This window comes from Leucoraja erinacea, chromosome 22 (genome assembly GCF_028641065.1).
Source record: "Leucoraja erinacea ecotype New England chromosome 22, Leri_hhj_1, whole genome shotgun sequence".
NCBI lineage: Eukaryota > Metazoa > Chordata > Chondrichthyes > Rajiformes > Rajidae > Leucoraja > Leucoraja erinaceus.
In genome coordinates, this window is record NC_073398.1 from 28,812,463 (window position 1) to 28,838,408 (window position 25,946).

The window sequence follows — 25,946 nt, forward strand, 5'->3', positions numbered from 1 at the left end:
GGCAAATCATGTTTACAACCAAATCTTGCAAGTTCTTTTGATATTTGAATTAAATTTGGATTAACTAAAATGTTAAATTTTCCTGTAAGTTCCTTTTCTGTTTTCCATTGATGTTTCTGGTTAAAATTTTGGTTTCTTGTTTAATTTGCTATTGTAATTGCTTACTTCAATATAAGCGCACAACTTGGCTAATTAAGTATGCTGCTGGATTATGTTTTAGTAACATGGGTTTTACTGTATTTTTGAGTTACTAAGATTGCTTCAGTGTAGGACCGTTGCAAAATGTTATTTGCAAAAAGTGCTTATGACTAACCTTAGTTTAGTTTATTATTATTGGCACATGTAAAGTACAGTAAAAAGCTTTTGTTTACGTGCTATCCAGTCAAAGAAAAGACCATACATGATTATATCAAGCCATCCACAGTGCACAGATAAAGGAACTTGAATTAATTTGGAACATTGAACTATCTTCTGATATCGGAAAATAGTTATCAGAGGTTTTCAGAAAATATCTTTGGGTAATCAACTTTGAGAAGGACACTGCTTCGACCGGGGCTATGAGAAAGAGCAGGCAATGAAAAATCATGCATTGAAAGACCTACTTACCTTTGAATAGGTCATTGTTCTGACTATCATCACTTGTCAGAACCGGATCCCATGTGTTGGCTGCACACTGGATAAACTTGGTCTTAAATTAACTCAATACAGATTTATGTGCATATATTCACTCTTCTATTTAATCAAGGTTCAGCATTATTCTTGGCTATTTAACCTGGTTTAAATTTAAGTCTCCAAGGTCCACATGCAATCCCTTTTATTATCAAACACCAAAGAGAACATTAACCATATCCGACACCTCTCTCCCCTTTCTTGATCTCACCTCTCTTCTATCATAGATGAGGCCCTCATATGTGTCTCCTCTGTATCACGTATCACTCTTACCCCCCCCCCCCTCCCCCCCCCCCCCCCCCCCCCAACAGGAACTGTTTCCACGTTGTATCTCTAAACTAAACTGGGAAAATACCCTCATCAGCAGTTTATTCCCATGGCAACCTTGGCCTCACCATGCCAGGGATATTCAATTTATCCTATACATCTCCCCTACCCCACCTGCATCTTAAAACTAGTGTCATTTTGTCTTCCCCAAATATGATAAAAGGTGTTCAATCAGAAATGTCTATTCTATTTTTCTTTCCACAATTGCTAACTGCTCCTTGAGTGTTTCCAGCAGTTTTTTGTTCTTAGTTCAGAATTTGTGTTGATAGTTCAGTTCTATTTTTGCATAAATATAGAATATTTCAGCAAGTTATTCTGCAGAGACGGATCCAATTTGGGACCCCAAGTGTCTTTACCATCTATGGTGTCCTAGCTATGCTATCAAAAATAAAGCTGCCTGCACGATTGGCACTGTATGCGACCTTTAAGATAGAGTGTACGAGCTAGCCAAGATTTCTTCCAGAGCACCTAACCCTGCAACCATCACCACCTAAAATGACAAGCAGTAAGTGCATGAGGCAGGTATAACGTCTATGTTTTCTGCTCGCCACTACAATACATTGACTTGGAGATTGGCTGTCATTGCTTCCTTGCTATTGAGCAGAGATCTAAGATTTCCTAAGCTATAAGAGAGGTTAACATTGACTGCACATGCTTAGTTAGATATAATTTTACATGCTTGAGGGCAGTTAAGGATAGGCAAACATACTCATTTCTGACGATGTAGAGAATTTTAAGTAGAAATGACTTGATTGATTTGTACATTCAAGGCAGGGATGCCTTAATCCTCCCTTAATTAGCACTGGTAGATCTACATTCATTGTTCTCGCATACTCCACCCTACATACTCATATCCTTTGATTACTTTTCTCTATGTGGATTTATAGTGTGAAAGTTCCGCGTTTTCAGCCTTCGGTAGCAAGAAATCTTTTCAATTGTTGGATCAGAAGATTAAAAATCTGCAGTGTAATTTTTTATCTATATGTCAAACGTCATAATTCTTGCAGGTTGGGCATCCTGGATGTGTTTCTAAACATCTGTTTTACAGCTTTTGTTGTTTATTGACTTGTTTGAATGTAGTTAAGTTCATTTTCTTTTTCTATTTGTTCAGCTCCCTATGAAGGTGGTGTATGGAAAGTTAGAGTGGACCTACCAGACAAATATCCATTCAAATCTCCTTCCATAGGTATGGATTAGATTAATGTATTGTGTCCAAGTGATTAAAATTCTTCAATCAAGTCGGAGAAGGATTTTTCTTTATCACTTCATATTTATCGTATGAACTAATTCTGTAAAGTAGGAAGATTAAATCTTCTGCATCGTGCAGCTGCAGAGCAATGTTTGATTGGAGCACTTTGTATAGAGAAATGGGTGAGGACGGGATGGGGGCTCAGGTGGGATTAAATAGTATTGGTTCTTGAGGGATCCTCATGGTTTACAGATGGGTAAATGTATTAGAGGGTAACTAGCTCATGCATTCCTTCTGTATTTGGAGAAGACAAATGAACAAGAAGAGGACCAATAAATGCATCTTGACTATTGTATATCCTAATGCTTTAATGCAACAAAAGAAAATATTGAAAGTATGTAAAACAAAAGCTAAATTTAAAATTTAATGTCTAGTGTTAACTAAGAAATATCAGTAACCCCTGGATTTCCATTCTCTACATGTTAACCTCTGTTTGCATTTTGCCCTGTTGGGTGCCTCTGGTTGGAAACATTAAGAAGCACAGTAACAAACTGTTCTTCTATCCAAAACCTTGCAAGAAGAGTTAACCCCTGTTCTGTCCAGGCACCTTTCTTTGCTATTCATAAAACAGGAAAGGGCAGGGTCTTTATAAGTATTCGGAGCGAGCAATGTTAAATCTTTGTGTGTCTCAGACACAGTGCCCTCCATAATGTTTGGGCCAAAGACCCATCATTTATTTATTTGCCTCTCTACTCCACATTTTGAGATTTGTAATAGACAAAATCACATGTGTTTAAAGTGCACATTGTCAGATTTTAATGAAGGCCATTTAATACATTTTGGTTTCACCATGTAGAAATTACAACTGTATTAATACATAGTCCCCCATTTCAGGGCACCATAATGTTTGGGACATATGGCTTCACGGGTGTTTGTAATTGTTCAGGTGTGTTTAATTGCCTCCTTAATGCAGGTATAAGAGAGCTCTCAGCACCTAGTCTTTCCTCCAGTCTTTCTATCACCTTTGGAAACTTTTATTGCTGTTTATCAACATGAGGACCAAAGTTGTGCCAATGAAAGTCAAAGAAGCCATTTTGAGACTGAGAAACAAGAATAAAACCGTTAGAGATATCAGCCAAACTTTCGGCTTACCAAAATCAACTGTTTGGAACATCATTAAGAAGAAAGAGACCACTGGTGAGCTTACTAATTGCAAAGGGACTGGCAGGTCAAGGAAGACCTCCACAGCTGATGACAGAAGAATTCTCTCTATAATAAAGAAAAATCCCCAAACATTTGTCCGACAGATCAGAAACACTCTTCAGGAGTCAGGTGTGGATTTGTCAATTACCACTGTCCGCAGAAAACTTCATAAACAGAAATACAGAGGCTACACTGCAAGATGCAAACCACTGGTTAGCCGCGAAAATAGGATGGCCAGGTTACAGTTTGCCAAGACGTACTTAAAAGAGCAACCACAGTTCTGGAAAAAGGTCTTGTGGACAGATGAGACGAAGATGAACTTATATCAGAGTGGTGGCAAGAGCAAAGTATGGAGGAGAGAAGGAACTGCCCAAGATCTAAAGCATACCACCTCATCTTTGGAACACGGTGGTGGGGGTGTTATGGCTGCTGAAGGAACTGGCTCACTTATCTTCATTGGTGATACAACTGCTGATGGTAGTAGCATTATGAATTCTAAAGTGTAAACACATCCTATCTGCTCAAGTTCAAATAAATGCCTCAAAACTCATTGGCCGGCGGTTCATTCTACAGCAAGACAATGATCCCAAACATACTGCTAAAGCAACAAAAGTGTTTTTCAAAGCTAAATAAATGATAAATTCTTGAGTGGCCAAGTCAATCACCCGATCTGAACTCAATTGAGCATGCCTGATGGCTGCAATACAGGCCTGGCAGAGCATCGCAGAGATGACACCCAGCAACTGGTGATGTCCATGACATACTTCAAGCAGTCACATGCAAAGGATATGCTACATGAATACTTTCATTTACATGGCATTGCTGTGTCCCAAACGTTATGGTGCCCTGAAATGGGGGGACTATGTATAAACATGGATGTAATTTCTACATGGTGAAACCAAAATGTAAAAAATGGCCTTCGTTAAAATCTGCCAATGTGCACTTTAACCACGTGTGACTTTTTCTACTACAAATCTCAAATTATGGAGTACAGAGGCAATAAATAAATGATGGGTCTTTGTCCAAATATTGTGGAGGGCACTGTAGGTTGACTTTGCAATGAGTTATGATTTTGCAATGTTTGAGCATAGTAGCAAAGCACTAATTATTGCAAACATGCACATACTTTTCTTCCTGTCAGTTCCTTCTCTTTCCATCCTTTCTCCATGCATTAATAGTACTATGTTCATGTGTTTTAACTCAAATCCTGATTGAAACTGCTGTTAAATTTTATTCATGCCATTTTTTTCCAATGGTTTTCCCTCTAACACCTAGCATGCAATTGCATTAGGGTGCATCTGGTGCCTCAGTGAGTTAGTTTCAGCACTATTTTATGTTTTGAAGGAAGAGGACAGTACTCTTCAGCTATTACGCCAGCTCAGCAGTGTTCAGCCACCATGTATGTTTGCAGTGCATAGGGGTAGATTTGCCACACTGCCCTGAAACATGAAGCAGGTATAAAAATATCTCTTAGCAAGAGTTAGATGTACATTTATATCACTGCTATTTTGGTGAGGTGTGCAGGGAGTTCTCGCTATTATAGTGATTACTTTCTCTGTTTAAGTGAGAATAACATTCTTTTTAGCACCATTACTAACCTGAAATCTTGTTGTGTAGAAATTGTTATTAATTTTGATAACTGTAGGTTTGGAAACTCATAATGTCTATGTATTTAAAGTTCCTGATATCTGTTTTCAATAGGAAAGGGGCTGTGCCCTATGACATAACTTCTTAAGCTATTTTATGATGCTAACACTTGTTTTGGATATGTTAAGTAACTTTTCCTGTCTCATAAAAATCTTGGGTTTGCAGTACCATGAACCACAATGACTTTAAGAAGATCAAAGAATCGTGGTTATCTAGATTGTACCCAATACATTTGTTTTAGCCTCCAAATTTGAGCCAACTTTCCCAGGGGGTCCTTGGTTATTTCTCTTAGAAATCCTTTCTAATACAGTACCCAACTGGTTCACTGCTGGCATCCTCTGCGATTAAGACCAAAGCAAAATTGTCCAAGTCGTTGACCTTTCACACAATTGACCACAGCATCCTCTTTCAAGTACGCCTCCTATGTTGTAGTATGTATATAAAGCTTCAAGGTAATTTAACTAAAATTCACCCAGCGCTGTTTCAAATGGATTGGCATTCTCAACAATCAATTAATGAATAATTGTGCCCGATGCATAAGTATGTGAAAATGGCTGTAAGTATATTGCACTTGGGCGCTGGATAAAATCTATTTTCAGAGGGAAAATCCTGAACTTTGACCTTCATCTCATTTGAGCTCCACTGTTCTTAATTTGTCAGACATCCAGTAAAGGATGAGCAGAATTTTTCTCCAAATAAATATTGAAAACCACAAGGACTGTGGCTCCCACCAAGAACTCTATATGAATCTAATTCTGACAATGGTAGATTGAAGGAGAAAGGGAGGTAAAACACATTGTTCAATCTTGGTATTATATTTCCCCATAGAATTGTTTTGTACCACTTATTCACACCACCCTTAAGAATGCCCTTTTATAATATCTGACTCGATAATGCCTTGGTTTATCTCCAGAAAGCTTAATCTCTGTGTATTATCCCCCAGCCCCTCTAAAGCATTTAAGGCTGGTCTGTACCCTCCCCCCCGTTTAATTTGTTTCCTCCTTGAATCTTTTCATGTTTGGTACTGCAGAAATAGATGAAAAAACAAGTTGTGAGGAGGAAGCTAATGGTATGAAAGTTTGCGTGGGATAGCTCTAACTGGTGTAGGAAGTGGTATACGTGAGGGTGTTCAGTTTTGCGGTCTGTCAAGGAGAAAATACAGATTTTTGTGAAAAATTATAAATATTAGTGTATGAAGAAGTTTGTATGCACTGGTACATAAAGTGCAGGATTGTGCAGTGGTAGAGTAGCTGCCTTACAGCACCAGAGACTTCGGTTTGATCCTGACTACGGGTGCTGCCTGTATGGAATTTGTACATTCTCCCTGTGACCACGTAGGTTTTCTTTGGGTGTTTCCTCCAAAGATATACCAGTTTGAAGGTTAATTGACCGGTAAAATTGTCTATAGTATCATAGAGTGATACAGTGTGGAAGCAGGCAATTCGGCCCAACTAGCCCACACCGGCCAACATGTCCCAACTACAGTAGTCCCACCTGCCTGCATTTGGTCCATATCCCTCGAAACCTGTCCTATCCATGTACCTGTCTAACTGTTTCTTAAACGTTGGGATAGTCCCAGCCTCAACTACCTCCCCTGGCAGCTTGTTCCATACACCCATCGCCCTTTGTATGAAAAAGTGACCCCTCGGATTCCTATTAAATCTTTTCCCCTTCTCCTTACACCCATAATCTCTGGTCCTTGATTCACCTACTCTGGTCAAGGACTCTGTGCATTAACCCGATCTATTCCTCTCATGATTTTATACACCACAATAAGGTCACTTCTCATCCTCCTACACTCCAGGGAATAGAGTCCCAGCCAACTCAGCCTCTCCCTATTGCTCAGACCCTCTAATCCTGGCAACGTCCTTGTAAATCTCTGTACCCTTTCCAGCTTGACAACATCTTTCCTATAACATGGTGCTCAGAACTGAACACAATTACTCTAAATGTGGTCTCACCAACATCTTATATAACTGCAACATGACCTCACAACTTCTATATTCCATGCTCTGACTGATGAAGGCCAATGTACCAAAAGCCTTTTTGACTACCTGTGATTCGACCTTTAAGGAACCATGCACTTGCACTCCTAAATCCCTCTGCTCTGCAACACTCCCCAGGGCCCTACCATTCAGTGTTGGTCCTGCCCATGTTATACTTCCCAAAATACGACACTCACATTTCTCTGTGTTAAATTCATCAACCATTCCTCGGCTCACCTGGCCCATCGATCAAGATCCTGTTGCAATTTTTCACGACCATCTTCACTATCTGCAAAACCACCCACTTTTGTATCATCAGCAAATGTGCTAATCTTGCCATGTATGCTCTCATCCAAATCATTGATGTAGATGACAAACAGTAACAGGCCCAGCACCGAACCCTGAGGCACACCACTAATCATAGGCACCCAGTCCAAGAAGTAACCATCCACCATCACCCTTCCATGAAGCCAATTTTCTATCTATTCAGCTATCTCTCCATGGATCACAATCGAACCGATGCCATGTGTGTAGGACAGTGTCAGTGTACGGGGAAATAGCTGGTTGGTGTGGGCCGAAGGGCCTGTTTCTGCGCTGTATCTCTAAAGTCTAAAGTAAAGTCTAAAGGCAGGTAAAGTAAATACTGAGAATTGCAAAAAATAGTACAGGTGCACAACCTTTTATCCGAAAGCCTTGGGACCTTTCGTAATTCAGAATTTGTCGGTCTTCGGAAATATCCGCAAGGTCGCGAGTTTGCGCCTTGATCCCGGCAGAAGAAGTTGGAGCGGGGCTGGGCTGGGCTGCTGCTGGCTGTGGGTCTCTGGGATCTCTGTGCTTGCGGTGGGCCTGGTGGTCGACGTCCAATTGGTCCTGACGTCTCCGGTGACTGCACTGACCTGCAGCCATCGCCGTCGTGAAGACGGTACAAAGCCCCCACGCCGGTGCAATGAGCGGGGAGCTGGAGAGGGGAGGGAAGGGGTCACACACATGGCTGGTAAGCAGAGGGGTGTAGGTGGGGTGAAATTGAAGGGAGCGACAATCTGCTGCTGCCTGCACGCTGAGTTTAAAAGTTCCCACGCAAGACTCACGATACACTGTGTATCGTGTCTACCGTGGGAACGTTTTAACTCAGCGGGCAGGTAGCAGCAGATTGTCAATTATTAACCCTCCCGCGCAATATACTCTCACCTCTTTTCTGAATGGGGATTTAGTTCCCCTTTCTTCGAGGACCAACCGGAGGTTCCACTGTCACCTCTGCGGGCCGCCTTCGGTGAACGTCCTGTCTCCCTGTCCCTGGGATAGTAGGGGGCGATCAAACAGCACAATACCCCCCTCCCCCTCCAACTCCAGAGGAATCCGCTCCCCGATGGGCCGCTACGGCGACAATTGGCAGTTCGCCCACAGCCCGAGCTGCGCGACCCCAAGAACAAGAAGTACCTTCCACACTATCAGCTTCTGCCCATACACTGCGTGTTCCTCTGAAGTTGGAATGGGGCTGGGCTGGAGTTGCTGATCTGGGATCTCCGTGCTTGCAGTGAGCCTGGGGGTCGGTGTCCCGTTGATGGGCCGCAGCTCGGGCTGTGGGCGAACTGCCGCTTGTCGCCGTAGCGGCCCATCAGGGAGCGGCTTCTGGTGGTCCTGACGTCTCCGGCCAGTTTGCAGTTTTCCTCTGGAGTTGGAACGGGGCTGGGCTGCTGCTGGCTGTGGGTCTCTGGGATCTCCGTGCTTGCGGTGGGCCTGGGGGTCGGTGTCCCGTTGGTCCTGACGTCTCTGGTGACTGCACTGTGCTGCTAGAATCGCCGACGTGAAGACAGTACAAAGCCCCCGCGCCGGTGCAATGAGCGGGGAGCTGGAGAGGGGAGGGAAGGGGTCACACACATGGCCGGGAAGCAGAGGGGTGTAGGTGGGGTGAAACTGAAGGGAGCGACAATTTGCTGCTGCCTGCACGCTGAGTTAAAAAGTTCCCACGCAAGACTCACGATACACTGTGTATCGTGTCTACCGTGGAAACTTTTTAACTCAGCGGGCAGGTAGCAGCATATTGTCAATTATTAACCCTCCCGCGCAATATACCCTCACCTCTTTTATGAATGGGGATTTAGTTCCCCTTTCTTCGAGGACCGACCGGAGGTTCCGCTGTCACCTCTGCGGGCCGCCCTCGGTGAACGTTTTCAAGGACCTTTCTTCAAGGACCGAAAAAATGTCGCTATTCGGAGGTTTTCGTTATTTGGATCGTCGGATAAAAGGTTGTGCACCTGTACAAAAATATTGATGTAATTGATCTCTAAAGTTGGGGTGGCGCAAAATATACTCACTAATTTAATTTCTTGGATGAGCGGTTGCCCTATGAAGTAAGTAGAAATTTATCAGAAAGATGCATGATCTCATTGACAATTAAAAAATTGTCATATGCTGATTTCCCCGACTAGGGAACATTGAAGTGAAGATAATATTGGGATAAAGTGTCACTTAGAAGTTTATTTAATCAAAGGTTGGGAATCTTTGGGGCTTTCTTCCCCTCTACTTACGTTCTATGTTGAAGATAAAAAAATATAAAAAACTTTAGACCTTTTGAATCGAAGGAAATGGGGTTTGGAGATGAAAGTGGATGATGAAAAGCGGCCAGATTTTTATTGTGATAACATTGGCTTATTTCACTCGATCTTCTTAAGCAAAGTTGATTTTTAAAGAATTATCCTTGCTTTCAAATCCTTCATATTTGTGCAATGTTGAATGTAATCAGTGCAACATTGTATGGTTTGGTCTTCGGCTGCCATGACCAGTACTGTGGAACTCCCTCCCTAAATCTTTCCGACCAAGAACTCCTGACCTTTCTAAAATGTCTCTGTCAGCTTTTGTTATCTGCCTGAATTATTGTGTGACACTTGTTAATTGTTTTGATGTATTAAACGTATATGCAAGATGTTGCACCAGTTGGTAGTTTTCTTGGGGGTAGATTGGAGACGGAGAGGAGGTAGATATGTTGATATTGCTAATATCTTGGGAAGGATTTGGAGTGGAAATACAGATAGTTTTCCCCAAGAGGGCAAATGAAGAACTGCCATGTCAAATTGCTGAGTGTTCAAGGAAATAATGGCAGTTTGTGTTTGTATCAAAACATCAAAATATTTTGCATAGCCCCATTGGTGGAGTGATTTAAAAAATGGGGGAATGGGAGAGGCCAGCTGCTTAAAAGGCTGGAGGAAATTAAAAGTGTGAAGTGGACAAGATAGATATTTATTTAAATTTGAGATATTAATGGTACTGTGCCCCAATAAACTGGGTCAGCACAGGAGTAAGTCTTACATTGGTTGATGTGCAGTTGGATTCATTTCAAAGAATGGTCTTTCGACAAACTTCAGTTTGTGCAGAGAGAATAAATGTAGAATAAACCCAATGTGGCCTTATTTACTTTATCATTAACAAACTGCTGTATGGTGTAATTGATAGTACGGTTAAGTAACACTTGCCAATAATTTGGTCAGTTACAATAACTGGCCAGGACCACGTTACTCCTGACGACTCCTAAAGAATATGTAAAGAGAAAAAAAAATAGGGCCTGGTGGTCTGCTTCCCAGGGTACTTAAGTAAGTGGCTCTAGAAATCGTGGACGCATTGGTGATAATTTTCCAATGTTCTATAGATTCAGGATCGGGGGGTGATTGCTTTAGTAACATTATTGACTGGGATATCAATGAGCTGTAATGTAGTTGAGGTTGGTGGGATTTAAGGAGAAACTTCATTGCTGGACTTATGAGGCACAAGCTAGTCATCTCAAGCCCAGGACCGTGCCTCCCGATCTGAGCAGTCCCCTAGGTCCAACTATCTTCAGCTGTTTCATAGTGTAGTTTCAAAAAAATGTAGCAGGAGGGCAATTTCTGTTGATCTGCATTAATGAAATGTCATATTATTTGTGTGAATCGCATTTTGCAAAGCATTTTCTGTTGTCCTTTCCACTCGGTGTGCTAGCTGGTGTGACTTGTCTTTACTCCTACTGAGAATTGGCATGGCTGAATTTTGCACCGCAGTATTGCTTATCACTTAAGTAATGAAATTGAAGTGATTGTAGGCTGACACTGCAAAGAGAGCCATCTGCAGTGCATAATATCACAAGCCTATGGTCCTAAATCCAGAATTGCACAGATACTGACTAACAGCAATAAAGCTATAAAATATTTAGTAGCCCTTTGTGCACAAGCAAAAATATTTTAGGATTAATTACCACTGTCGGCTTGTACTTAAATAGCAATAACATGGTTATATTTCTATTATTTGTAATGAATTATAGGGTTTCATCATTTTCTAATCTTCCTTGATCAGAATGTGCTTGAGCTTTTTGAAAAATGAATTCTGGAGCAAGGTGAGGGTTGAATAAATGGTAGAATAAAACAAATTGTGAAGTTGGAAGGAGATGCTGGGGTAAATGTGAGAATTTTAACACAAGGATGGGAACTTTATATTTGAATGTCTGGAACAGGAGTAATATGTGTCCTTGCAGTCATAGATGTAGAGTCGACAGAATCGGGTGCAAGATAGGATAGGTACTTGGGTGCTCCATCTGGGTATGAACCAATGCCAGGGTTGCATGTATTCTGGTTTAGTTTGAATTGAGGTAGAAACTTTAGGCTAATTGACACCAAGGTTGTACTTATGCCATCGGCTTCAGCTTCAAGGCAGTTTCCAGGCAGAATATAGGGAATGGAGTGTAGATTCAAGATTGATTTTCATCCATTATTGGATATTCAGACAAATCTTGTGAACGTCTTGAGAAGTTGAGAAAGAGGTGATGTAAAAGCTGGTTGTCACCAGTTATGTGCCAAACTACTCCAGTGTTTTGGAGTATGGGGCCAAGTTATCACATCATTAAGGAAGAGGAGGGAGGTAATGACAATTCCTTCGAAGATGCCACACGTAATAGTGGTAGCATGGGAAAATAAATCTTTGGTAATTTTTTTTTTTGGCGATGGGTTGAAAGGTAATAGTGTCCAATAGTCAGTCCCATCAAGATGGTCAAAAATGGGGAGTTTTTTGGATAAAGATCGTGACATTGTCATTTATTAAAATGAGTGGAACAAGACGAGGAGAGATAGATTTGTTGTAAACACATCAGTTGTCATTAGTGACTATTACCAGAGCTTTGAATAAAATAGCAGTAGTAAAGTTGCTTGGTGGGGATTTGAGCAAAGATGTTGGAAAGAAGTGCATAAATTTGAGAGAGTGAAGCAAAGGAGTTTGGAGGTGGAGTGATAATTTGCAAGGCAAATATGACAGATTTTAAACCAGAGGGAGACACTACTTGAGTACAGTTAACGATTTGTTGGTTAATTTAGGGGGCAGGTAAGGAAGTATTTTTAATCAATGATTTAATGGGAATGTGCAAGGAATGGGGGTTCCCCTCTTCTACTATAGATGAGGCTCTCACCAGGGTCTCTTGTATAGCCCGTAAATCTGCTACTCCCCATCCCCCCCCCCCCCCCCCCCCCCCCCCCCTCGTAACCGGGGCAGAGTCCCCCTTGTCCTCACCTTCCACCCTACCAGCCGTCACATACAACAAATAATCCTCCGACATTTTCGCCACCTCCAACGTGATCCCATCGCCGGCGGCATCTTCCCAGCTCTCCTGGCACTTTCCCTTGCAACCTCAGGAAATGCTACAGTTGTCGCTTTACCTCCCCCCTTGACTCCATTCAAGGACCCAAGCAGTCTTTCCAGGTGCGGCAGAGGTTCACCTGCACCTCCTCCAACCTCATCTATTGCATCCGCTGCTCTGGGTGTCAACTGCTCTACATCAGTGAGACCAAGCGTAGGCTTGGCGATCGCTTCGCCCAACACCTCCGCTCGGTTCGCATTAACCAACCTGATCTCCCTGGTGGCTCAGCACTTCAATTATCCCTCTCATTCTGAATCCGACCTTTCTGTCCTGGGCCTCCTCCATGGCCAGAGTGAGGACCTTCGTAAATTAGAGGAGCAGCACCTCATATTTCGCTTGGGCAGTTTACACCCCAGCAGTATGAACATTGACCTCTAATTTCAGGTAGTCCCTGCTTTCTCCTCCCCTTCTCAGCTCTCCCTCAGCCCACTGTCTCCGCCTCTTCCTTTCTTCTTCCCGCCCCCCCCCCCACCCCCAACCCTCGCATCAGTCTGAAGAAGGGTCTCGACCCAAAACGTTGCCTATTTCCTTCGCTCCATAGATGCTGCCTCACCCGCTGAGTTTCTCCAGCATTTTTGTCTACCTTCGATTTTCCAGCATCTGCAGTTCCTTCTTAAACTAACTGTTCAGATTGGCAAGCGCACAATGGGAGATGACAACACTAATATATGTTTGCATGAACAGATTGTGATTAGAACAACTTACTTATTGTGGCTGCATAATGGGGTGAGATGAAGCAAGATAGAGAAGGCTTGGTTGGAATACAAACGCTGGCACATATCTATTGGGCTGAATTGCCAACTTTGCTGTAGATTCTCATCAATATAATTTCTGCTCTAATTTTAAGATTGCATCGATTTCTTAAACTAGTTAAAATTAAAATTTTGACAACCACTTAGGCTAATTTCCCCAAATTGGACAATACTTTACCTTCAATAGGCTCTACAGCTTAAATTTGCTGCGATGTTGCAACTGTTGTTCATGCTAATTTGAATGTAAAAGCAGGCAATATTGCTGGCAGTGGTGTGTTGTAGAAGGTCTGTCAGTTTATGTGTTTTGTACACTTTCACTGCATTTTAGGGAGGAAGAAAGCGCTGGAATAGCTATCATCATATTTATGTGCACAGTTCTTGTTATCTATTGATTTCCTATTTGTGTAGTCACCAGATTTGGCCCCTAGTACTGTCTCAGTTTTCCATACAAATATCTATACATATACAGAAAGGAACCAATCATTGTCTATGGAAATATAACGAATAGTTTCCGGACCACATATCCAGCTCCTTGCCGTGTCCTTTTGGAATGGAGCCATTGTTAACATAAGTTTCTCCCAGATGGACTAGTGGCCAGAAGACCTAGGGTGACGGAGGAACTGAAGGAATTTCACATTCGGCAGGAAATGGTGCTCGGTAAACTGATGGGACTGAAGGCTGATAAATCCCCAGGGCCTGATGGTCTGCATCCCAGGGTACTTAAGGAAGTGGCTCTAGAAATTGTGGACGCATTGGTGATCATTTTCCAATGTTCTATAGATTCAGGATCAGTTCCTGTAGATTGGAGGGTATCTAATGTTATCCGACTTTTTAAGAAAGATGGGAGAGAGAAGACGGAATTATAGACCAGTTAGCCTGACATCGGTGGTGAGGAAGATGCTGGAGTCAAATATAAAAGATGATTTACGAATGCTTGACTAATCTTCTGGAATTTTTTGAGGATGTAACGAGGAAAATGGACAAGGCAGAGGCAGTGGATGTAGTGTACCGGGACTTTCAGAAAGCCTTTGATAAGGTCCCACTTAGGAGATTAGTGGGCAAAATTAGGGCACATGATATTGGGGGTAGGGTGCTGACATGAATAGGAAATTGGTTGGCAGACAGGAAACAAAGAGTAGGGATTAACAGGCCCCTTTCAGAATGGCAGGCAGTGACTAGTGGGGTACTGCAAGGCTCGGTGCTGGGACCGCAGGTATTTACAATACACATTAATGATTTAGATGAAGGGATTAAAAGTAACATTAGCTAATTTGCAGATGACACACAGCCTGGTGGCAGTGTGAACTGTGAGGAGGATGCTATAAGGATGCAGGATGACTTAGACAGGTTGGGTGAGTGGGCAGATGCTTGGCTGATGCAGTTTAATGTGGATAAATGTGAGGTTATCCACTTTGGCTGCAAAAACAGGAAGACAGGTTGTTATCTGAATGGTGTCAAGTTGGGAAAAGGGGAAGTACAACGAGATCTGGGGGTCTTTGTTCATCAGTCACTGAAAGTTAGCATGCAGGTGTAGCAGGCAGTGACGAAAGCTAATGACACGTTGGCTTTATAACAAGAGAAGTTGAGTATCGGCACAAAGAGGTCTGTCTGCAGTTGTAACAGGGCCCAAGTGAGACCACACCTGGAGTATTGTGTGCAGTTTTGGTCTCCAAATTTGAGGAAGGACATTCTTGCTATTGAGGGATTGCAGCATAGGTTCTCGAGGTTAATTCCCAGGATGGCGGGACTGTCAGATGTTGATAGAATGGAGTGATTGGGCTTGTGTACACTGGAATTTAGAAGGATGAGAGGGGATCTTATTGAAACATATAAGAATATTATGGGTTTAAGAAGGAACTGCAGATGCTGGAAAATCGAAGGTACACAAAAAAGCTGGAGAAACTCAGCGGGTGCAGCAGCATCTATGGAGCGAAAGAAACGGGCAATGTTTCGGGCCAAAACCCTTCTTCAGACATGGGGTTGGACGTGCTAGAGGCAGGAAACATGTTCCCAATGTTGGGGGAGTGCAGAACCAGGGGCCACATTTTAAGAATAAGGGATAGGCCATTTAGAATGGAGATGAATAAAAGCTTTTTCACCCAGAGAGTTGAGAATCTGTGGAATTCTCTGCCTCCGAAGGCTGTGGAGGCCAATTCTCTCGATGCTTTCAAGTTAGATATAGCTCTTAAAGATTGTGGAGTTAAGCGATATGGGGAGAAGGCAAGAACGGGGTACTGATTGTGGATGATCAGCCATGATCACAGTGAATGGCGGTGCTGGCTTGAAGCGCCAAATGGCCTACTCCTGCACTTATTGTCTATTGTTTTCAAATCATAATATGCAACAATAACTGAATCAAGACATTAAATGGAAATAGTTGTGTTTATTTATGTGTGAAGCTTCATTTGGGGTATTCAGGTCTATGCCCAGTCCATCATGGCATGGTCCCTCCCCTCCATTCAAGCATCTACATGAGGTACTGTCTCAAAAAGGTGGCATCTATCATTAGGATCCCTACTATTTATCTAGGCTATGTCCCTTTCTTGTTGCTACCATTGGGCAGGAGGCACAGAAGGTTGAAGTTGCACACCACCAGGTTCAATCACAGTTACTTTCCTACAACCATCAGGTTCTTGAACTGATCTGCACAACCTTGATCCTACCCTGGCAACAGAACACTACAGACCACCTCTTACACTACCACAAACTTGTTTCTCTAATTGTGTTTCGTACAGAAGTTTTCTTTTGGTCCGTCTTTTGCTTGTGCTATCTTCTAGAATTTGTAAATTTTATAATTTATGTATCATTTGCTTTTTTTGTGCGTTGTCGGAATCTGTGCCTGTGCTGCTGCAAGCAGGATTTTCATTTTACCTGTACCTCGTGTACTTGCACACAAGACAATAAACTTGGTGTACATCGGTATAAGGAGTTAGGGCCTTACCAGTATCTACATTTGTGTTATATGCAGGATGTTCATGTCCTTATCCCTTGCAGAAGTCGAGAACTTGGTACAAGCGACCCTGCATTAGGGTTCGAGGGGTGTCCTAGAAAATGGTCCATATTGTGACTTTCCATAGCGTCAACCAGCGTCACCAGCCTATGTGTCAAAATACATGAATTGAGACATTTATGTTGATTTACTTTTGCACATGAATTATGTGAGTGAATTTTATTCTGTATTTCAGTTTTGGATGGTAATTTGTGACTTTTGTAAGGGCAAATTTTGGTAAGCTGAATGATCATAACGTACATGTGACTTGTATATTCTGGTCTCACTGACGTTGTTCTGGCCCTGCTGATTGTATATGATCAGGATTAACTGACATCCTCTGCCATCTCAAAATAAATGTACGTGAAATTATAAATTTGCTTTTTTGATTTGTAATATTTCTGCCATTCTTTCAGTTAAGGTAGACATTACCTTTCCATTAGGAATCGCTATTTTTAATCCAGCAATTGTTTTCAATTTAGTTCTATTATCTTTCAATCATTCGGCCTGTCTCAGGCTATGGAAACAAAATAATCACAATTAACCATATCAAAATTCATCTTCTCAGTGCTGCTTGCTTATTTCAAATGTCAGGCACCTGGTTCTGTGATTCATTGTTGTATCTGCATGAAGCAGTATTGTGTTAATAATACCTTTTCAGTGCTGGCACTGGGTAAACGGAGCTAATCTACTCAAATTTATTACAGCACATTCATAGAAACATAGGAAATAGGTTGATCATCCAAAATCAGTACCCCGTTCCTGCTTTCTCCCCATATTCCTTGATTCCGTTAGCCCTAAGAGCTCTATCTAACTCACTCTTGAAAACATCCAGTGAATTGGCCTCCACTGCCTTCTGCAGAAGAGAATTCAACAAATTCACAACTCTCTGGCTGAAAAGATTTTTCCTCATCTCAGTCCTAAATGGCCTATTCCTTATTCTTAAACTGTGACCCCTGGTTCTGGACTCTCCCAACATTAGGACATTTTTTCCTGCATCTAGCCTGTCCAATCCCTTAATTTATATGTTTCTATAAGATCCCTTCTCATCCTTCTAAATTTCAGTGAATATAAGCCCATCCCAACATCAGGACATTTTTTCCTGCATCTAGCCTGTCCAATCCCTTAATTGTATATGTTTCTATAAGATCCCTTCTCATCCTTCTAAATTTCAGTGAATATAAGCCCAGTCGATCCATTTTTTCATCATATGTCAGTGCCGCCATCCCGGGAATTAACCTGGTGAACCTACACTGCACTCCCTCAATAGCACGAATGTCCTTCCTCAAATTAGGAGACAAAACTGCACACAATACTCCAGGTGTGGTCTCACCAGGGCCCTGTACAACTGCAGTAGGACCTACTTGCTTCTATACTCAAATCTTCTCGCTATGAAGGCCAACATGCCATTTGCTTTCTACACTGCCTGCTGTACCTGCATGCTTACTTTCAGCGACTGATGTGCAAGAACACCCAGGTCTCATTGCTCCTCACCTTTATCTAATCTGACACCATTCAGATAATAATCTGCCGCCTTGTTCTGGCCACCAAACTGGATAACCTCACATTTATCCACGTTATACTGCATCTGCCCACTCACCCAACCTATCCAAGTCACCCTGCAGCCTCATTGCATCCTCCTCGCAGATCACATTGCCACCCAGTTTTGTGTCATCCGCAAACTTGGAGATATTGCATAGTTCCTTTGTCTAAATCGTTAATATTTTAATATGTTAAATCGGATTCTGCTTACTAATTTTAAATTTAGATTATTTAGTAGTATTTCAGGTAAAGGGTAGATTGTAAGTGATATTTTTCGTGCAAAGTATTATTCATTTTGAGAGGTGGGTGTTGCTGGCAAGGTCAGCATTTGTTATCATGACTAATTGCCCTTGAAGGTGGTGGTGACCCAGTCTCTTGGTTGCTGTAGTTGTGAAAGTACTCCCACAGGGTTGGAAGTTCTTGGATTTGCAACCAGTGATGATTAAGAAATGACAATTTATTTCAAGACGATGTGCTGGAGTAACTCAGTAGGTCACGCAGCATCCCTGGAAAACATGTTCTCCGGGAATGTTGCCTGACTCGCTGAGTTACTCCAATGCTTTGTCTTTTTTTTGATAAACTAGCACCTGCAGTTCCTTGTTTCTACGTGAGGGCATTTGGTGCAAGTTAGACCAGTATTGGGTTGGTGTTCCAATGTATCTGTTGCTCTTGTTCTTGATGGTAGGGATTGCAAACTTTGGAGATAATACACTTGGTACATTGCAGCTGTGTAGGTGGTAGGAATGGATGATGGTGCAAGTTGAATGGTCTGCTTTGTCCTGGGTGTTTTTAAATTCTTCAGTGTTACTGTACCCATCCCGACAAGTGGATAATATTCCATCGTACTCCTTATGTGCCTTGTCAATAGTAGAAAGGCTTTAGAGTGTCAGAATGAGAATTGCTTGCTCTAGGATATCCAGTATCTGACCTGCTCCCATGACCATAGTATTTGTGTTTCTGGCCATAATGAATCTCCCCTCCCCTAGAATCTTAATGGGAGACCCAGTGAATGTAATGCCTTTGAATATCAACGATTGGTAATTAGATTCTATCTTGTTAGAGGCGGTCTTTGTTTTGCTTGTTTTATGGCATGAATGTTAATTGCTACTTAATATCTCAATGCCCCTTCTCAGAATCTTGTCTAGATTTTACTGTATGGAGAGATGAATTGTTTTATTTGAGGAGAATTTGCGATTGAATTGAACCATGCTCAATTATGAGCACATGATGAAAAGAAGATTGAAGCCCAAGAGGATGGCTGGGGCCTGGATGATTGACTCCAAGAACTAAACCATCTTTTGTGTAAGGCATCAATCATTAGCGTGTTCGCTTAATGCCCATTAGTTTCATCTTTATTCAGCCTCATTGATGCCATGCTCGGTCATATTCTGCTTGCTGTTGAGGCCCATCACTAACTTTGCCCTTGGAATTTGATCTTTGGTTCAATATTGTGGCGAACTCTGGAGCTTAACGGTCCTACTAAGAACAAAGTGGCATTGGTGGATCAGTTGTGAACATCTATCACTTTGTTTGAGAGTAGACTGATTGTGGTGGTTGGCCAGATTGTATTTGCCTTGCTTATTTTGACAAGTCTGCACGTGGGCAATTTTCGACAAGATCAGGTGCAATTCTGTATTGGAGCTGCAGGCTAGAGCTACCATTAGTTTTGTCGAGCAAGTCTTTGGGGGCACAGTAGAATGTGATTAGTCCCTTGCTTATTGTATCTAGTGGTAACTGTCATTCTTTACCATGTGGAGTGAGTTGAATTAGCTGAATACTGGCTATTGTGATACTGGAGGCCTTGGATGGAAGCCAAGATTGTCTGCTGGGCACTTCTGGTTGAATGTAGTTATAAATGCTCCAGTATTGAGCACTATTGTTGGACACCATCCTTGGAGCCTGTTGTTAGCTGTCAATCAATGTTCATGAGGGTTGGCGGCATTTGAGCGGTTTGATCTGATATATTAGTTCTGCTACTGTTTGGCTTTGTCCTTTGCATGTTTTGTTTCGTTGCTTAGCGCACATGAAATCTGCCATTGTAGTTCACTGAGCGCCTCGTTGGTGTGTCTGATGCCGAGGCTTCGGTGTCCCTCTGTACTTAACGATCCATCGCAGTAATCGAGTGAAGTTCTTGGTTATGATATGTATGTTTCTGCTGCTATTGTTCTTGGATTTATTTTGAATGTAATATATTGTACCACACATCAAAGAGGTTTTGAGCCTTACAAAATGCAGCTCTGCTGCGTGCTAGATAATATACTAACCTTTTAACAGAAACAAAGTTAGATATAAAAAATGTCATGTCAATTTCCATTAATTATAAAACATTAATCCCACAACTTGGTACAAAGTAAGATAGACCCAAAATGCTGGAGTAACTCAGCGGGATAGGCAGCATCTCTAGAGAGAAGGAATGGGTGCATTAGGGTTCACCTATTCCTTCTCACCAGTGATGCTGCCGATCCCGCTGAGTTACTCCAGCATTTTGTCTCCATCTTTGGTTTAAATCAGCAGTTCCCTCCTACACATTGGCACAAAGTAATGTGCATTCGTCTAAAATTAGCTTGTGGAAAGCTTATACAAATCTTGAAGATGGGTAGTTGCTCTAATTTTGTCAAAAGGAACTGACAGCAAATGTCAATGCAAGTGCATGTAGTTTTCTGCAACAGGGAACAAAAGGGATGTCTTGAACTTGCTGGCTGTGCTGATTTCCTGTTTGTTTTATATACAGCTGAGCTCCCCCTTGTGTCCAGATGGTTGTAGAGCAGGTCAGATCCGATAAAAGGTCTAGGAACGTATTGATTTAAATGGGTATTCTAGCGTTTTTGGACAGATCTTTTCTGATTACAGTGTGGTTATGATTTGGAATAGTACAACTTTTCAAGCTTATGTTTATTTTATTCATTCACTTGTTGGAAAGTGCCAGGTAAGGATGTGATCGAAGGTACACAAAAATGCTGGAGAAACTCAGCGGGTGCAGCAGCATCTATGGAGCGAAGGAAATGGGCAACGTTTCGGCCCGAAACGTTGCCTATTTCCTTCGCTCCATAGATGCTGCTGCACCCGCTGAGTTTCTCCAGCATTTTTGTGTACCTTCAATTTTCCAGCATCTGCAGTTCCTCCTTAAACAAAAAGGATGTGATCGAGCCCTGCTGATGTATTCCTGTGGCAAGTTAGAGCATGGCAGGTATTTTTGGTTTTGGGGTTCTTTCATTTGAGTAGTATGAACCAATCAAGAAGATTGAGGAGCAAGAAATTGTGACTGTTGAGAATTACACGGAAGTTTGTTTGTGATCAGAGAATAGCTGAAAGCAGGAAAATCACCAGCAGTCGCAATTACATCACTACTGTCATTTAGTATGGCTATGTTCATAAGTGATGGGAGCAGAATTAGGCCATTTGGCCCATCGTCTACTCCGCCATTCAATCATGGCTGATCTATTTCTCCCATCGAACCCCATTCTCCTTCCTTCTCCCCATAACCCCTGACACCCATGCCAATCAATTATCTATCTATCTCTGTCTTAAAAATCTCCATTGAACTGGCTTCCACAGCCTTCTGTAGCATATCTAATACATGCAGTGCTACCCTGTTTGACTTTTGAACTAGTTAACAAGGAAATTGACTTGTAACCTAGTAAAACAGACCACACGGATGTATAAATATTGAGGTGCTTCTTGGATGGTGAAATAAGCATTTTGTTAACTTGCATTGTAAGCTGCATCATCGGATTGACATGTTGAGTTGCCATGTTATTAATTGAAATTTTCTTCCAAGTATTTTCTTGTATAATGCAACTTTGTCAATTTAGATCTGATATTGAGGCATGAAGGTGATAAGTTCATGTTATCTCTCCCCTCTGCCTCCGTCTCCCCCTCCCCCCTTTGTCTCCCCCTCCCCGTCCCTCAGTCTCCCCCTCCCCGTCCCTCCGTCTCTATCTCTCTCCCCGTCCCTCCGTCTCACGCTCTCTCTCGCTCTCTCTCCGCCGTCTCTGTCTCTGAATCTCTCCAGGTGTACCCCATACACATTTTTACTATATGAATTTATTGCTGTCAGGACTAAACCAAAAATACTTTGAGTGAATCAATCATGCTAATTGTGCAAAGTTTATAATGTATATTTTTGACGAGGTGTTTCTGAGTCAAACTATCATAATACAGCAACAACGGACAACTCCATTAAGATCATGGTGTAAAATATTTGTCCTTGGAGTATTGTATTGGTGTTAATGTAAATGGGAAATGCTGCAGGTATAGAGCCGCACACCGTGGAGATCATTTTTATTTCTGAAATAAGTTGTCCATCTCCACTTCCCCCAGCACCCTCTCCACAACCCAAAACATCGTTAGACTAAAAATAGCTTATGCTTTCACTTTATCCATATTGCTGTTTTTCTTTCCATTTCTGAGTACTAATTGACTTTTCGATGCTTGTTTACAGGATTCATGAATAAAATTTTCCATCCAAACATCGATGAAGCGTAAGTGACAGTTTACTTTCAGTAGCAGCTAAGGAAACATTAAGATGAGAAGGGAGAAAGATTGAAATGGATAAAACACTGAAGAATCCTTTTGATAAAGTTATTGGTTTGGATTGAGGGGATGTTATATTTCCTTGGTTGCTGATAACCAAGGAGAATTGGACCCATTAACAAATGTTTAAAGCGCTAAAATTAAATTTAATTGTGTGTATCTAGAAAAACTGGCTACTGTGTATGGTCAAGAAAGTGTGCTACATGGTGCTAAGTATGAAGGCATCTCCCCTGTGTCTGCTATCCATGACAGTAGCGTTCATTGTGGGCTTCATTAACTTGTAGTATTTCTGTTGCAAGTGTAGAATCTTGTCTAAAATCTCATCCAAAGCTCAATGTATCAGTCTAGTCAGAATAGCAAAAGGATTTGAGTATAGGAGCAGGGAGGTTCTACTGCAGTTGTACAGGGTCTTGGTGAGACCACACCTGGAGTATTGCGTACAGTTCTGGTCTCCTAATCTGAGGAAGGACATTCTTGCCATAGAGGGAGTACAGAGAAGGTTCATCAGACTGATTCCTGGGATGTCAGGACTTTCATATGAAGAAAGACTAGATAGACTCAGCTTGTACTCGCTAGATTTTAGAAGATTGAGGGGGGATCTTTTAGAAACTTACAAAATTCTTAAGGGGTTGGACAGGCTAGATGCAGGAAGATTGTTCCCGATGTTGGGGAAGTCCAGAACAAGGGGTCACAGCTTAAGGATAAAGGGGAAATCTTTTAGGACTGAGATGAGAAAAACATTTTCCCTCAGAGAGTGATGAATCTCTGGAATTCTCTGTCACAGAAGGTAGTTGAGGCCAGTTCATTGGCTATATATAAGAGGGAGTTAAATGTGGCCCTTGTGGCTAAAGGGATCAGGGGGTATGGAGAGAAGGCAGGTACAGGATACTGAGTTGGATGATCAGCCATGATCATATTGAATGGCGGTGCAGGCTCGAAGGGCCAAATGGCCTACCCCTGCACCTATTTTCTATGTTTCTATGAATTGGATTCTTTATGGGATTCGACTTGCTTTCTAGTGAATCTTAGTTGTGGCATGACTTGTACACACGTGTGGCGATCTATGTGAGCAAGACTGTTCATATCTTTTCAAGTGCTTTCAATTTCATCAATCTTTTTAAATGCTTTGCATGGAAACAAAATGTAGGCCAATCATGATCGCGTGGAGTTTAAACTCTGCAACTTCATGGTATAATATAAAATAAAGAAAATCCCATGTCAGAAAGATGACTCTCATGATTTAGAGTCATAGTCATACAGCATGGAAACAGGCCCTTCAACCGAACCTGCCTATGCTGACCAAGATGCCCATCTAACAAGTCCCACCTACCTGGCTGCGTTTGGTCCATATCCCTCCAAACATTTTCTATTGGTGTACTTGTACAAGATAACTTCCAATAGTTTTCCTTTGTTTAGCAGAAGGTCTTGCAACCGTTTCCTCAATGCATTACAACCTTCACTGGCTTTGCCTTTTTTTTTTTAAATGACCCATTTTGTAACTGCATCGAAATGCCCGAGACCTGAGATGTTCCGTTATGGTGGGTATTGGGACTTTATAGATTTGTGAGACTTCAATCTCATTGTCTGCAGATTTAAGGGGAAAGTGCTTTCACTAGTATATCAACTTTCTTCAAGGTTTTTCCACAAAACTTGTGAAAAGCTTGGCTATAAAAAATGTTGTTTTAATCTTTTTTTTTCCAGATCCTTTTATTTATCAAGGCCATTACTTATTTACCATTCCAAAATTAGGCTGTTCTTGTTTTGTCTTGATTGATGTCTTGTATCATTTTGTTTTCTAACCTTTCAAGATGGGAGAGGCTGCATGAACTGTGCACTAAAAATGGTTGCAGAAATGTGAACGGTAGTCAGATATTAAGAAACAATGAACAGAGATTAAAAGGGTGAATTTTTAATTGTGCATTGATAACAAAAATAACTAATGAAGCTATATAGGGATTTCTTCCTTGTTATTGTAACAGATTGATTGTTGCAATTTGTCTGAGTTTTAACAACTTTTTCATGCTGCCTGTTGTACATATTATTCTAGATCAGTTTAACTCTCCTCCTAAAAACCGTCCCTCCTTTATCACTAGTTTCAGTCTATTTTTTTGCCCCTTAATATGATTTTTCTTGCTTTAGTCACTGTAGACCTTGGTTTTGGACGGTGCCGTGGGTTGCAAGACATTGTTATTGAACCCTAACTTGCTTCAAATGTTTACTTTCTCCAGGTCAGGAACCGTATGCCTAGATGTAATTAATCAGACATGGACGGCCCTTTATGGTAAGTATTTGAAAATGTTTTTGAATAATATGTTTAAATAAGAGATGGCCAATACATGCTTCCCTTGATAGTGCCATGTACATCCACGGAATGTACAACACAGTTAATGTAATCTTTGAACTGGGAGTCCAGTATAACACTACATTAAGTGAAGTGATTCTTGCCTTCACCAAATTGGGATCAATGCGAATACCTTGAAAGCAATTGAAATTCTCGCTTGTTATCTAGTCAACTTTTCGAGATGCTGTAAATTAAACAGTAACATAATTAAACAAGAATTGACTTAAACTGTCCACAGTTGATCTGTTCTGAAGTAGACAATGATCAGTGATATAATTTTTATCCAGACACCTATTGAAGTATAAAATTCCATTTGATGTTGGGATAGTGGGTAGATCAGTGTAGATTTGAGAAGAACAAATGGAGGTCATTGTGTTATCCTTGTGGTTGAATGGCCTGTTGGCGGTGTTCGGTCTCTTGCACTTTTAACTAGTTGAGTAAAGTGCCACAAAATATCGAATATCTGTGAGACTGTAGACTGATGTAGCTTTTCTGAGAGGATAAAATAAGTAGCAAAACCTATTGTAAATTGGGACGATAGGAAATAGATATCAAAGTGAATTTAGGGGTTGACGGAGGTTTTTGTCAGTCTCCCTACCTGCTTCCACTACCTGCAACCTCCGGGAACCGCACGGAAACCTTGGGTGGGGCGCAAAGTCTCCAGAAGTTTCCATTCAGGTTTCCTAAGTGGGACAGGGGCATAAATAAAGACACTGAATGCTGTTCTCTGGGTCATTAGTATGTGCTTGTACTCCGGATGATCGTATCAAACCCTTTCCCACACTTTTTTCCCTGTAATCTATATTCTCTCACACCTATTATGACTCACTGATTCTCTGTATTTACAGTCACTAATTAAGCTACTAGTTGATCAGGTGTCATTCCTAACTCAAAAATTAAGCAGCAAAAGCTGACAGCATTCTAGCATGTTCATTTGTATAACATAAGTGGTAAAAAAAGATCTCCAGCCGGAAATGAGCTAATCATTTACCATGGGTATTTGGAATTCTAGAGTGATAACCTTTGATCAGAAACACTGTCAGCTGCTTAAATGCTGTTGATACAGGAATAGGTCAGAAGCTAGATGTCATTTGGCAAATAACTTTCACATTGCTATTT

General features: G+C 41.6%; 1 protein-coding gene across 1 annotated transcript in view; it reads left to right on the plus strand.

Annotated features, from left to right (window-relative positions):
* ube2h (ubiquitin-conjugating enzyme E2H (UBC8 homolog, yeast)) overlaps positions 1-25,946 on the plus strand; it is a 77,596-nt gene that overhangs the window by 45,334 nt on the left and 6,316 nt on the right. Inside the window, 3 exon segments of the mRNA XM_055653353.1 lie at positions 2,108-2,182; positions 22,395-22,434; positions 24,715-24,767. Of these exon segments, the coding sequence (XP_055509328.1) occupies positions 2,108-2,182; positions 22,395-22,434; positions 24,715-24,767 (168 nt within the window).